The sequence below is a fragment of the Magallana gigas genome, chromosome 8 (genome assembly GCF_963853765.1).
Source record: "Magallana gigas chromosome 8, xbMagGiga1.1, whole genome shotgun sequence".
NCBI lineage: Eukaryota > Metazoa > Mollusca > Bivalvia > Ostreida > Ostreidae > Magallana > Magallana gigas.
The window spans coordinates 4,118,602-4,130,980 of NC_088860.1; the positions used below are offsets into that span (position 1 = coordinate 4,118,602).

The 12,379-nt window shown below is 33.4% G+C and overlaps 1 protein-coding gene across 7 annotated transcripts; it reads right to left on the reverse strand.

Moving 5' to 3' along the window:
• Window positions 1-1,181: 1,181 nt before the first annotated feature.
• On the reverse strand, window positions 1,182-11,826 carry LOC105337612 (protein regulator of cytokinesis 1). 7 transcript variants are annotated; one of them, XM_011442470.4, is made up of 15 exons: window positions 11,685-11,826; window positions 10,341-10,599; window positions 9,875-10,108; window positions 9,473-9,643; window positions 9,044-9,193; window positions 7,844-7,991; window positions 7,365-7,501; window positions 7,174-7,269; window positions 6,912-7,058; window positions 6,075-6,194; window positions 5,629-5,664; window positions 5,017-5,118; window positions 3,906-4,013; window positions 3,530-3,579; window positions 1,814-1,976 (listed from the first exon to the last, which is right to left on the reverse strand). In XM_011442470.4, exons 1-15 carry the CDS (start codon window positions 11,696-11,698, stop codon window positions 1,967-1,969), a joined length of 1,782 nt encoding a protein of 593 aa, XP_011440772.2. In that variant the 5' UTR covers window positions 11,699-11,826; the 3' UTR covers window positions 1,814-1,966. The 7 variants fall into 7 exon arrangements, with proteins under 7 accessions (XP_011440736.2, XP_011440757.2, XP_011440730.2 ...); XM_011442464.4 differs by having other exon boundaries at window positions 1,831-1,976; window positions 5,611-5,664; XM_011442441.4 differs by having other exon boundaries at window positions 1,831-1,976; window positions 3,825-4,013; window positions 5,611-5,664.
• Between the last annotated feature and the right edge of the window lie 553 nt (window positions 11,827-12,379).

Below are 12,379 nucleotides of genomic sequence, written 5' to 3' on the forward strand. Positions count from 1 at the left end.
AAGCTGATTACAAATTACTGCCCTTACTTGCTGCGTTATAAAGCTGCTTAAACACTATTGCCGTTTAAATAATTACTGCCCTTGCTTCACACAGTTTGCTGCACTATATGCATGGTTGCTCACAAGTTACTACACTATAAAGATGCATAAAAGTTCCTGCCCTTACTACGAAAAGTGTGCTGCACTTCAAAGGTGCTTAAATTAATATTACTGCCTTTGCCGTGCACTATACAGCTGCTTATAAATAAGTGCACATCCTGCGCAGTATGCTACACTTACAAGCTGCCCTTACTATGCAAAGTGTGCTGTGCTCAAAAGCTGCTTAAACACTATTGCCCTTGCCATGCAAAGTGTGTTGAAATATACAGCTGTTCATAGATTACTGCCCTTACTTCACAAAGTTTGCTGCACTATATGCATGGCTGCTCACAAGTTAATGCTCTTACTATGAAAAATGTGCTACACTACAAAGATGCTTAAAAATTACTGCTCTTTCTATGCAAAGTGCTGCACTACAAAGCTGCTTAACATTTATGGCTCTTAGCACACAGTGTGCAATATTCAGCTGCTTTTTAAATAAATACTCAGGCTGTGTAGTGTGATGCCCTATTTAACTGCTTACAACTTACTGCCCTTACTACGAATTTTGCTGCGTTACAAGCTGCTAAAATTACTGCTTGTTACACACTTTACAGCTGCTTACATTAAGTAACATGTAAGTTTCAATGCCATTGGTATTGTAATACACAGTTGCTTTCATATTGCACCCTTGCGATGATAAAAACAATACAGCTGCCCAGTATTAGGCAGAGCTCATTAGTTGTATTATACAGAATCCTTGCCTATTACATCATCGGGACCAATTCATTCATTCTTTATTCACTTGAGGCTTTACAGCATCATCTAGACCAATGATTATGATCTGAGATTTATATCTTATCTGGTATATACCTTTTGAAATGCTTTTTAATATTGAATGCAATGTACCGGTATCCATTGTTGCATTGTATGGCAGCTATTTATAATTAGGAATACCCGGTATGTCCAACTTGAGTATGTTCTCGGTTTTTGATTGTGGGGCCAGCAGCACTGCAATAGCTTGATTATACCATGTTTGTCTACCCTGCTGTGGTAGAACTTATTCATTATGTCCCATCAAATATTAATATGCACAACAGATGTCTTTTTAATTCATTTATTGACATTTTCATTTTCTTCATTACACTTTCACACAAATGAATAGAATTTTCTATTAAAAAATGTTTCAACTAATTTTCTTCATATTTCTAGCTCAATTCAAAAGCAGTCTAAAAATATGTCTAAAACAATGAGATATCTCAATGACAATTGACATGGAATAATTTATTACCTGAAAAAGAAAAACTGCATTGATTTCTATGTACAATATTTACAAAGCAAGAAAAAAGATGATAAGAGATTCTAAGAAAAGACAAGAAATATGGAGAGTTTTTTATTTTACAGTATGTGAGGTTTATTGGGGTGCGTCCTAATAAATACCAGTTACTATAGTATACAGTTTACTCGAACATATATATATATTACTTATGGGTATTTTTGTACCTCGGTATTGATTTTGAAGTGGGCTAAAATCACAACCATTCACTAGCATTTTACTAATATTTTAAATAATGTTATGCAGGGAAATATACCTAAAATACACGTATCAATCATTTACCATTAAAAGCTAAACACAATGAAAGGACTAGCTTTTTAAAAAATTGGACATCGAAATAAAATACAAAAATCTTGGAGAATTTGTATCAATGATAAAACAGAGGTAAATTTCTATAGTAAAAACAGTTGCAGTGGTATTGCACAGTCACAGTCCAGAATTGTTCAGTAATGTACAACATATACATGTATACAGTATGTACAATTCATGCTTTACTACTGGGGCTCCCACGGGGCATCATACTGCTTCTACAGGAGGCTCTCGTGGGGTGGTTTAAATTCCTCTGAAAAAAAAAGAAGAAATGACAACAGTGTAGCAAAAAATCATTTTAAAATTCTTAAATACACTGAAATTTGTGTTACATGTACTTAAAATTATTCAAGAATTGGTTGTTCTTATAGACTTTTCCCCAAATGGACAGTTTACCTATAGTGTGGTATCACCTTTACTATGTTTACACTCCCACTGATTTCGAGTTTAATTAAGGAATAAGGAATCATTCTCTGATTAATTTTGGTCGAGGCGTGGTCAAATCCAATAAAGCACAAAGGGCTTCATGATAGATTTGACCACGCTCCGACCGAATTTATCAACTCATAATATTCAAAGAATGATTCCTTATTACTTATATTTATATTATTTCCAATTGGTACACTTTAAAACAAGATTATTTTAAAACCACTTTTTTTTTTTACGTAGCACATGATATGTATTACTATGCAGCAGAGCCAATACTGTATTTCAGTTATGCTATAAGACACACCCATTTTGTGTCACTCATGTTATATAGAGTTATTGGGTTTTAGGGTTCAAAATTGATTCATAATGTTTTCACAGACAAAGACAGTTGAAAATGTAAAAATTACATGTTAATTGTAAGGAATAAAAATTAAAATAATGGTATACACAATCTATTATGTTAATTGAATATTTTAAAACCTAAAACATGATTTTGGTACATGTAGACATGCCACGACATACTTTTTAATTCAAAATTTTAATTAAGACGACAACTTCATAAAATCAGACAACTTACTATGCAGCTGACTAAAACTGAGGATGTTTACACATGCATAATTCATTAACAACATACCTGTTTTAACAGTAGGGTCTTTATTTTTATACATAAAATAAAAAGAGTTTTGCATTCTCATTGATGGATTAAAACAAATAAACATTTATAGGGACGAAAAGTTCAATATTAAAGAAGTTGGTCTATTGAAAGACTGACCTTGGCTAAAATAAAAATTGTTCTCACCTCTTTATGTGTATTTCTTTATAAAATCAAACTATTAATGAAGTGAAGAATATTTTCTATCCCTTTTTTGTTTGCCCCCTCCCTAGCTGAAGAAAAAGTACATGACTCAAGGTTCATGTACCGGTATTTTTATAAACAATCTTACTTCTTCAAATGCAGTTGCAAATGCAAAGTGGTTTCAAATTAAAAATTTTTTTTATTATTTTTATGAAAAAAAAAATGTTATCTTTTTTTTCTTTTTTTTTTTAAAAAGAAGACATTTAGCAAACTATGTTAGAGAAAATGCATGGAGCAGAAGTTTTAATTTAAGCATTTACAAAGAACAAGCAAATTAATTTCATATTCAAGACTTTCACTACATTTAGTATCAATACTGATCTGCCATGCCCTTGAATAAAGAACGACTACAAATTAAATCCTTGCTGTAGTTCTATCAAATTAAAAAGAAAGTAAACATTCCAAAAAGCAAGGTTCAGCGTACGAAAAGGGTAAGTTTTGTGCTGGGTTTTTTGAAAGATAAAACGCATGCAGTGAATTAAACAGGAGAGACAGAGCCAGAAGTCTGGCATATCACCTACAGTGGAGGTTTCCTTCTGTACGTTAATGTGCTATTCATTTGAATTCCAGACTGAAAAAAGTACCACATTATTTAATTTACTAAATGATTTGTATGTTAATAGCCAGAATTCCAACATTATGGGATTAATCAAGATTTCAAACTGATGAATTTTGAAAAGTGGTATATCTGCAAAAATCGCTCAAAGTTTTAAGTACCATATTTTTCCAGAGAAGAATTCAAAGTATTATGCTTGGATTTCTTTGTTCAAAAGAAATCAGAGTTATAAAAAAATATTATGTAGAATAGATACACACTTCAAAATCTTGATAAGATCCCATGGACGCCATCGATGCATCGTAGTGGAGGGGTGGGGCAGTCTGTCCGTGGCTGCTTACCGTCGTATGGCTGAACAGCGCCGTGTTAGGGGGACCAGCATTACGCTCTGACAGGACTTTACGGTTTCCTCGTAGAGATCTCCGCCGTGTGGTTTTACAACCTGGGGTCTAGAAGTATTACCATATGTTTCAAAAGACAGAAATAGTAAAGATCATTTAAGTATATTTACCTAGAGAAGCTAAATACTATAGTAATTGAAATTGCATCTATAATATAATGAAAGAAAAAGTGAGCAAGCTCTCATACTCCACAATCCCTTATTACCTGACCATGATACACATAACGAATGGCAAAGTATGCGTTAAATACACAAAATAATTTGATAAAGGGCTCAACTTGCCATAAAACTTGATGCAAATATGCAAATCTATTCCTTTGTCTTAAACAGCTAAAAAAATGTTAAGTTTAAAAGAGCCAAACTTCCCAGAAAAATAAAGGAACCGGATTTTCCTAGTAATATGCACATCTGCATATTGTTCTCAATGCCTACAAATTTTCACAAAATTTTATGCAGCCATTTAAGAGGAGCTGTGTTTACAACTTGTTCATTACTATATTCAATATATGGCCAAAATTCTATGTTGAAAAAGGCCAAAATTATTCCCAGAAAAATAATGAAATTGGAATTTCCTGGAAATATGCAAATCTACACATTGTGTCCTAAATACCTACAAAGTTTTATGAAATTCCGTGCAGCGGTTTTAGAGGAGTTGCGCTTACTATAAAACAGGACCTATGGACCAATAAAAAACATTAATACTTCTTGCAATTTCATTGTGTGGGGTAGAATTAAATATTTCAATCTATGGAGAAAAAATTTATAGTCTAAAAGATGAGTGCTGATTGAAGTGGAAATACATCAAGATTGACTATGGTTTTTGATATTGTTACAATCTAATCTCTACTATTCTCATCAACCCAGCTGTCATTGTGAAGGAGAGCTTATTATCCTTTGTCCTCTTGCGTACATTCATAGCTAAACATGCAGTATATTGTATAGATCTAGCAGATGTGCAGATAATGACTACTGAATTAAATACTACGCACTGAAACATCTGTGGCTGGCGGTGCCTCATTCTCTTAGTTTTTTTACTACATGGTTATACTTACATATTTACTGGCCGACATGGGGGCTTTCATTGCGGGGGAGGCAAACACACTGCTGTGGTGTATCTTGCTACAGGACATGGGGGTCTTGGTCGTGTCGTTCAACTAAATCAAAAACAAATTTAAATATAATCAATGTCGGAGCATCCCTATCTCACATAAATTAAAAAAATCCCAATTTTATTCAAATTGAAAAATTTATTTTAAAAAAAAATGTATATAGAAATAAAATATGTCAATGTATGAATTTGATTAGCATGCTCTAGGCATGTTTAGCAGAGTAGGTGCTCACGAGAGATCGCAAAAATTTGTGTTGCAGTTATAAGGTGATTTTGCCGAGCACTCGGGAGCACGCGCTCTGCTGAACACATCTCGGGTTTATACCATTGGCATATTTGCAATAATTTAGTACGAAGGGACATGAAAATAAGTTATAGGAAGTGTTACAGACAACCAACTCCAGATAGAAATGAAACAGAATGCAACAACATGAGTTAAACATAATTAGCACAAAGACTTTATTTAGATTGTTACAGTGCATTGGGAACCAATCAAACTGGCTGAAGACAGTGACAATGGTCCAACCAGTGATCTAACCTTGACCCGTAGCCTGACCTGAACAGAGATTCGGGAGCTTGATCCGTCCTCCAACTAAATAAGGACAACTTATTTACTATACACTGAATAACACAGCATGTGAATACATAGATTATAATTTATCTTCATTTATGTCAAGCTCCCATTCCATTTCGTGCATAAAGTGCCCAGTTTAAATGTTCATAGGGGGAGCATAAAAGTTGTGTTTTTTTTAAATTTATTTTTAAGTACATGTATTTATATACCTCATACTGAATGCTAAACTTTAAAATAAACAGAAATACTGTGTAAAATATGATACAACACAACTTTAATGGATGTATATGTACAACGCCAATCTTCGGATAGGCTAATGGCTTAGTCTAAGCATTGCGAATCATCAAACTACATAAAGCTGGGTGACTTATTGATCTTTGACCATACTAATTGGTGCTATGACAAACTGAGTACGTGTCTGTACTGACCTTCCTGAGTTTGGAGGAGGGAGTCTTTGTTGGAGTGGTCAGGAAACGTTTCTTGGCCGGGGTGGACGGCTTGCTTCCATAGATCATCTCTTCCTCCATCAGACGAGCTTTTGCTTTGTGCTGTACAAAGGATAAGACATAAATTAGTAATATAAACTGCTGAAGAATCCCATGGAAGACTCCCTATACAGACCTGGCTGCATTTTACAAAAGAACTTATAAAGTCGTAATTATTTACTGCTTCGTAAAATAATCTTTAAAGAACAAAATTGACATAAAACCATTTGTTTACAAATATTTCAATTTCCATAATGATATTTTCTAGCCATAAGAAAAAGAGTAGTTCCCACAATGTACACAGACTCTGACATTTGTTCCCACAATGTACACAGACTCTGACATTTGTTCCCACAATGTACACAGACTATGACCTTTGTTCCCACAATGTACACAGACTCTGACATTTGTTTCCACAATGTACACAGACTATGACATTAGTTCCCACAATGTACACAGACTCTGACATTTGTTCCCACAATGTACACAGACTCTGACATTTGTTCCCACAATGTACACAGACTCTGACATTTGTTCCCACAATGTACACAGACTCTGACATTTGTTCCCACAATGTACACAGACTCTGACATTTGTTTCCACAATGTACACAGACTATGACATTAGTTCCCACAATGTACACAGACTCTGACATTTGTTCCCACAATGTACACAGACTCTGACATTTTTTCCCACAATGTACACAGACTCTGACATTTTTTCCCACAATGTACACAGACTCTGACATTTACAACTACTTATACAGACTAAAAGATTTACCCGCTGTTCCTTTTCCTTGACTTTCTGTTCCTCGTAGGCTTCCCACTGCCTCTGTACAAACACATCTAGAGCCACCCCCTCCACCAGGAATGGGCGACCATTCTCTGCCTCCCACTTTATCACAGTCTCCTTCAGGTCTTCCTCGATCTACAAACGCATGCAGATAATAAATGTAAAATAATGCATGTAGATTAATTCAGGACATAAATATCTGCCAGTGAAATCAATGTATCTAATGTGTAATGCCAAATCAGAAACTCACTTTTGGAAGATCCTTTAAAACTTTTTTCCTGGCCTTTTCTTCTTGTAGTAGTTTACCTCCTCGGTTATTGAATCTATTTGGGTCGTTTGCTTTTCTCTGGAATTGAATAGGTAAATAAGTAGTTGTATGATAAAACAATTCTTTTTATAAAGAAATTAATCAAAATATTATTCTTGTGAATTGACACTTGCCTCCATTTCAATCATCTGCCTGAAGAAACAGTCCCATTTCTCTAGACTCTCAAACATCTGTTTGTGATCCTCATAATATTTCTTCAGCTTTTTTACCTCTCTTTCGTGTTCATCCAGCAAAGCCTCTGTGTAATTTTCTTATAATAGAAGAACACATAGATTAAGATTGGAGAAGGAAGTTCAATCCAGTGACATTTCAAATGCTCTGACTGTAATTGGTCGACTTATTTATTAACATATTCACTTCTCTAAAGTCTTAGTATCAATACAATACATATATGCATTTAACTTTTGAATAACTATACAAATACATGTACCAAGATAACTTTGTACATGTATTACAAATGCTCAATACAAATATTTCATGTACGGCAGAAAGATGGTAGAAAGCACAAATTGAACACGTTTACCTTGTACTAAACATGCAATTAAAAACTTTTTGAATTGTAATCCTCTTCATATTTAACTTATCTCATTACCATTGAAGTATGCTGTGAAGTCTTCTCTCTGTTCTCGACTAAAGAAGCACTTGTCCCACCATTCCACGATCTCCTTCCTCATGCCCTCCACGAACCGCTGGATGTTGTCAAACTTTAACTTCTCACACTTAGCTATTTCAACTTTAAGCTGCAAGATTATTATTATCAATAGATCTTCTGACATCAGTGGAAGAAAATACTGAGAAGAAAGCAGTTAAAGCAAAGTCTCCTTTCTGGTTTTCTCATTTATCTCTTTCCCATATAAGTATAAGTATACTAAACACAAAACCCAGGCCAAGCTGTCACCAGTTTTCACATCACTCAACTAAAATCCTAAGTGCACAAATTTGAGATAAAATTTCGGACTTTAGGCTGAGTATTGACTTCAGGAAGTTGGTAACAGTAGCGCCTGAAATGATGTGAGGTAGAAGCCCCAGTCCAAATTCCGTGACATTGAAATTTTAATCAATGTTTCATTTACTACGTTTAAATTTGCCACAAAATTTTACTTCCACAATATATACAGGTTACAATACTGTATGTAAAAAATAATCAAATCATAGGTGAAAACAAACAATTTTCATTTTTTCTCAATGTATTTTTTTACTAGGTATATTTAATTTTTTCCCTAAAAATAAGACATGCACAAATGTATTGATATGATATGTCCCTTATTTTATTTTAGTGAAAGGAGTCCCTTTTTGTACAAATACCGGTAGGTAATAACCTATGGGGTGCTTATATCACTCAGGTAATTAGAACTCAAAAGTAATTAATTCCATACAGTGATGGCAATCAAGGATATTGAACTTATCTATAATTTCTCAGATGCCAATTCTAATTTTCCCTTTTTTCCAATAGAAAACACAACAAATATGATTTTCCTTGCTCAATTATGAATTATTCATAATTTATTACCATGGAAATGAACTAAGACCTAAAACAACATAAAAGCTTGAGTGCATGTCATTATCATTTATGTATGGTTTAAAAATATTATTTTTCTTTGAAGTTATGATTTCAGGATTGTAATTCTTCTCTAACAAACGATAATAAATGAATACAAGACAAATATCCAAATTCAATAGGACAAGACATACATTTTGACACTCTAAGTCTTGTAAACACTTTAAGCAATTTTTTAGCAATCAGGTTGAACCGGTATATAATCTTTATGCTTATACAGTATACAGGTCTTACTGCTTCAATGAGTGGGGCTTTGATGCCTGATTTGTCCTTCTTGAAGTGGCTTCTCTCGGCCTCTGAGATCTCCAGGCGGTCCCACAGACAGCTGATACGCCCCCACAACTCTGTCACCTCCTTCTGCATGTCCTCTTTCTGTTCCTCTAGCTGAAATAGCCAACAAAATACCACTTATCAAGTGAGGAACCACAGTGTTGATTGGATTGCCTCTCTTACAATTAAGTATCCTCAACCTCTATGTAAATAGATTATGGTCATTGACAAATTTATTGCATAGATTCCATGAAAATAGAATTCAACTTATGGGGTGGGTTAAGCACAGGGTAGGGAACGAGAGGGTTTTTTGTGTGTGTGGATACTACTGGTAGCATGTTATCACATAACTTTGTAATGGGAGAATTATTTTGGTTTACTGACATGGCATACCTCTGTGAGAAGAACTTTGAGAGATTTCATGTTTTCTGTTGACAGCAGGAAGGTATTATCCTCCTCACATATAACGTCACACTCAAAGTCTGACTGGGGGTTGCGGTCTATCTCATGAAACAATTCTACTATCTGCTTTTTCTTTGATACAAACTCCACAAAACGCTTTTCCTTGAAAAGAAGTTACATTTGTGAATCACTAAAAGTAAAAGAACATGTACATTGAAAATTCCTTCCAAAATAAAAAATGTTAATGTACTTATAAATTATGATCTGGATATTGTGTATTTTCAATTTATCTAAATTGTTTCAAATTTCACATTGCAAATTATATACCATCGGTAGGCTAGGATTTATCTTTTAAATATTTTGTCTTGTGTTAAAAATCTACATGTGTTGTACCTTCTCAGCTTTCAATGAATTTACATGTTGTTCTAAAGCTTTAAGTTGATCATTTGAGGGGGTGGATCCAGTGGGTATGTAGTATGGAGTTAAACACATGGCATCACACAGGTGCTGATCTTGGTCCTTGAGCGTTTTCAATGTGTTCAAGCGATCTTGTTTTTCTTGTGAGAGAGACTCTACCTTGGCTCGCAAATCTTTTTCACATTGTAGCATTGACAATTTACCACACGGCTGAAACATAATCAGTTGTAAGTAGATGATCTTGTATAATAATAAGTGAATCCAAAGTATATTCTAACATGATTAATGTATGTAATATGTTAGATATCATTTTAAAATGTATTATTAATGTCCATAGAATTCTAGTACATCCATTATTTAAGATGTTTAAGAATAAACTTCTTCAATTTGCAGTATCTTTATCTAATTTGCAGTTTAATGTTGATTAAAGTTGAGGACATACTTCAAACTGAGGAATTTCCAGCTCATTACAAAGGGTTTTCACTTCCTGTGTATACTTTTCAATGCGTTTGGTGATTTGATGTTTCAGGGCCTCTTCCTCTTGCACCATGTCTTGGAGAAGATTTTGTAAGTGTAACATGGCTGTCTGAGCTCGCTCCTTTCGCTGATAATCTACTATACCTATCTCTGTCCATATTCGATTCAATTTACTCATTGATGAATCAAGATACTTCACTAAGTCTTCAACTACTGACATTCTTCTACAATACAAAGTAGAAAAAAAATATAACAGGGTTGTCTTACAGTCAACTCGTAACCAAACTGATTCGTACCCACCACCCAAACAGACTTGTAATCAAATTTGAATTATTTCCAAGTAAAAAATGACTATGATTATAATATTATGCCTGCCATCAAAGAGTGAGATGAATTTATAAATTTGTCAATATAACTAATTGGTTTTTTTAAAGGTAAGATTGCATGTAATTAGAAATTTTCTATCAAATGTTGATAAAGGAATCTTTGGCAAACTTACAGGAGATGGCATTATTTATATTATCAAAAATTCTACATTCATTTATCTCATAACTTCTTAATTATTGTAATTATATCAAAATCTAACCTTAACAGATTATTTTTATTTACAATCCAAGTATCATTGTCTGCTACCGGACAAATGGATTATTAGTCTCTGTTTGGGTACGACTTCACTTAACTCCGTTGTCTCTAAGACCCAGGGCACAGGGAATTTCCCCTCCTTTAATGCCTTAATTAACCAGCTATTATTGCATTTCAAATACAATCTAGCTGTAAGCAAGACCAAGACCCCGAGATTCCCCTTCTACTTTTTTATTTCTTCCTTCTACTTCAATTTTTAGAGATAATCCTTGACTATAAAATCAGACAGATAAAATATTTATCAGAGTTTGAGTGATTTTTAACAATATTCTATTCAAAAGATTTATGCATTATAAGAGATACGAGGTTCCTTGATGAATAATATATTAAAAGAATGGAACTTGGAGGGTGGGGGTGTAATGTTAATGGGTACCCATCAGTCCCATGTATAAATTGTTTATCCAAGTTCTAACAGGAACGTATTTATACTAAGTAAGTTAGTATACGTCCCTGGTTCTTACAACCACATTGGAAAAATACAAAAATAAAGTACAACAGGTATGCCTAAACGTCAATATTTAAATGCATGAACGTATAAAACAACACTGCACTTGGACATGATAACAAATGGTTCAAACTGTTCCTGCGAATGTATTCACCAGGTAAACATTGTTTGCGTGATTTTTTCTAATAATCCACATTATGAATCCATTTTACATATATTTACCCATTTGTTGCCATTTTGATAAGTCCCAACAAGTTTCTCAATATAATTATCGTCTCTCGTATGTCGACATTTTCTTTTAAACTTTTCAAAATAAGCGCATGAATACGACGATATGATTGGTTCGATTTTCAAGGGCAGACCACTCTAATCTGCATATGTCATGAACAGCAGTTATATGCCCTTGTTACATTTGTTAACCGTCAGCTAGATATGGAAAAAATAAAATAAAATTATTATATATGTGACATACATAAAAAAGAATTAAGATAATCGACTCTCTCTCTCAAAAAAAAAAAACAAAATAAAATTATTATATATGTGACATACATAAAAAAGAATTAAGATAATCGACTCTCTCTCAAAAAAAAAAAATTATATAAAAATAAAAAAAAATTGAATGTACGTATAATTTTTTTTACAAATGTAAACGAAGGCAGTATTTTGTTTACTTCTAGGCTTTGCAATACATTTATAATTCTTTTCCATAAGTATCATACTTTGAGTAACTTTGAATAATAATAAGTAAATCATTTCTTATATCGTATAATACATGCGTTTTAATCAATAAATTGACTTGTTATTGAAATTTTTCAATTTTCGCATATATATAGGCCTATATACGACTCACAAAGTGCTGTGGGAAGGAGATCAAAATTGATATAAAGTGTTCATTTAATTTGCAATTGTCACTATGT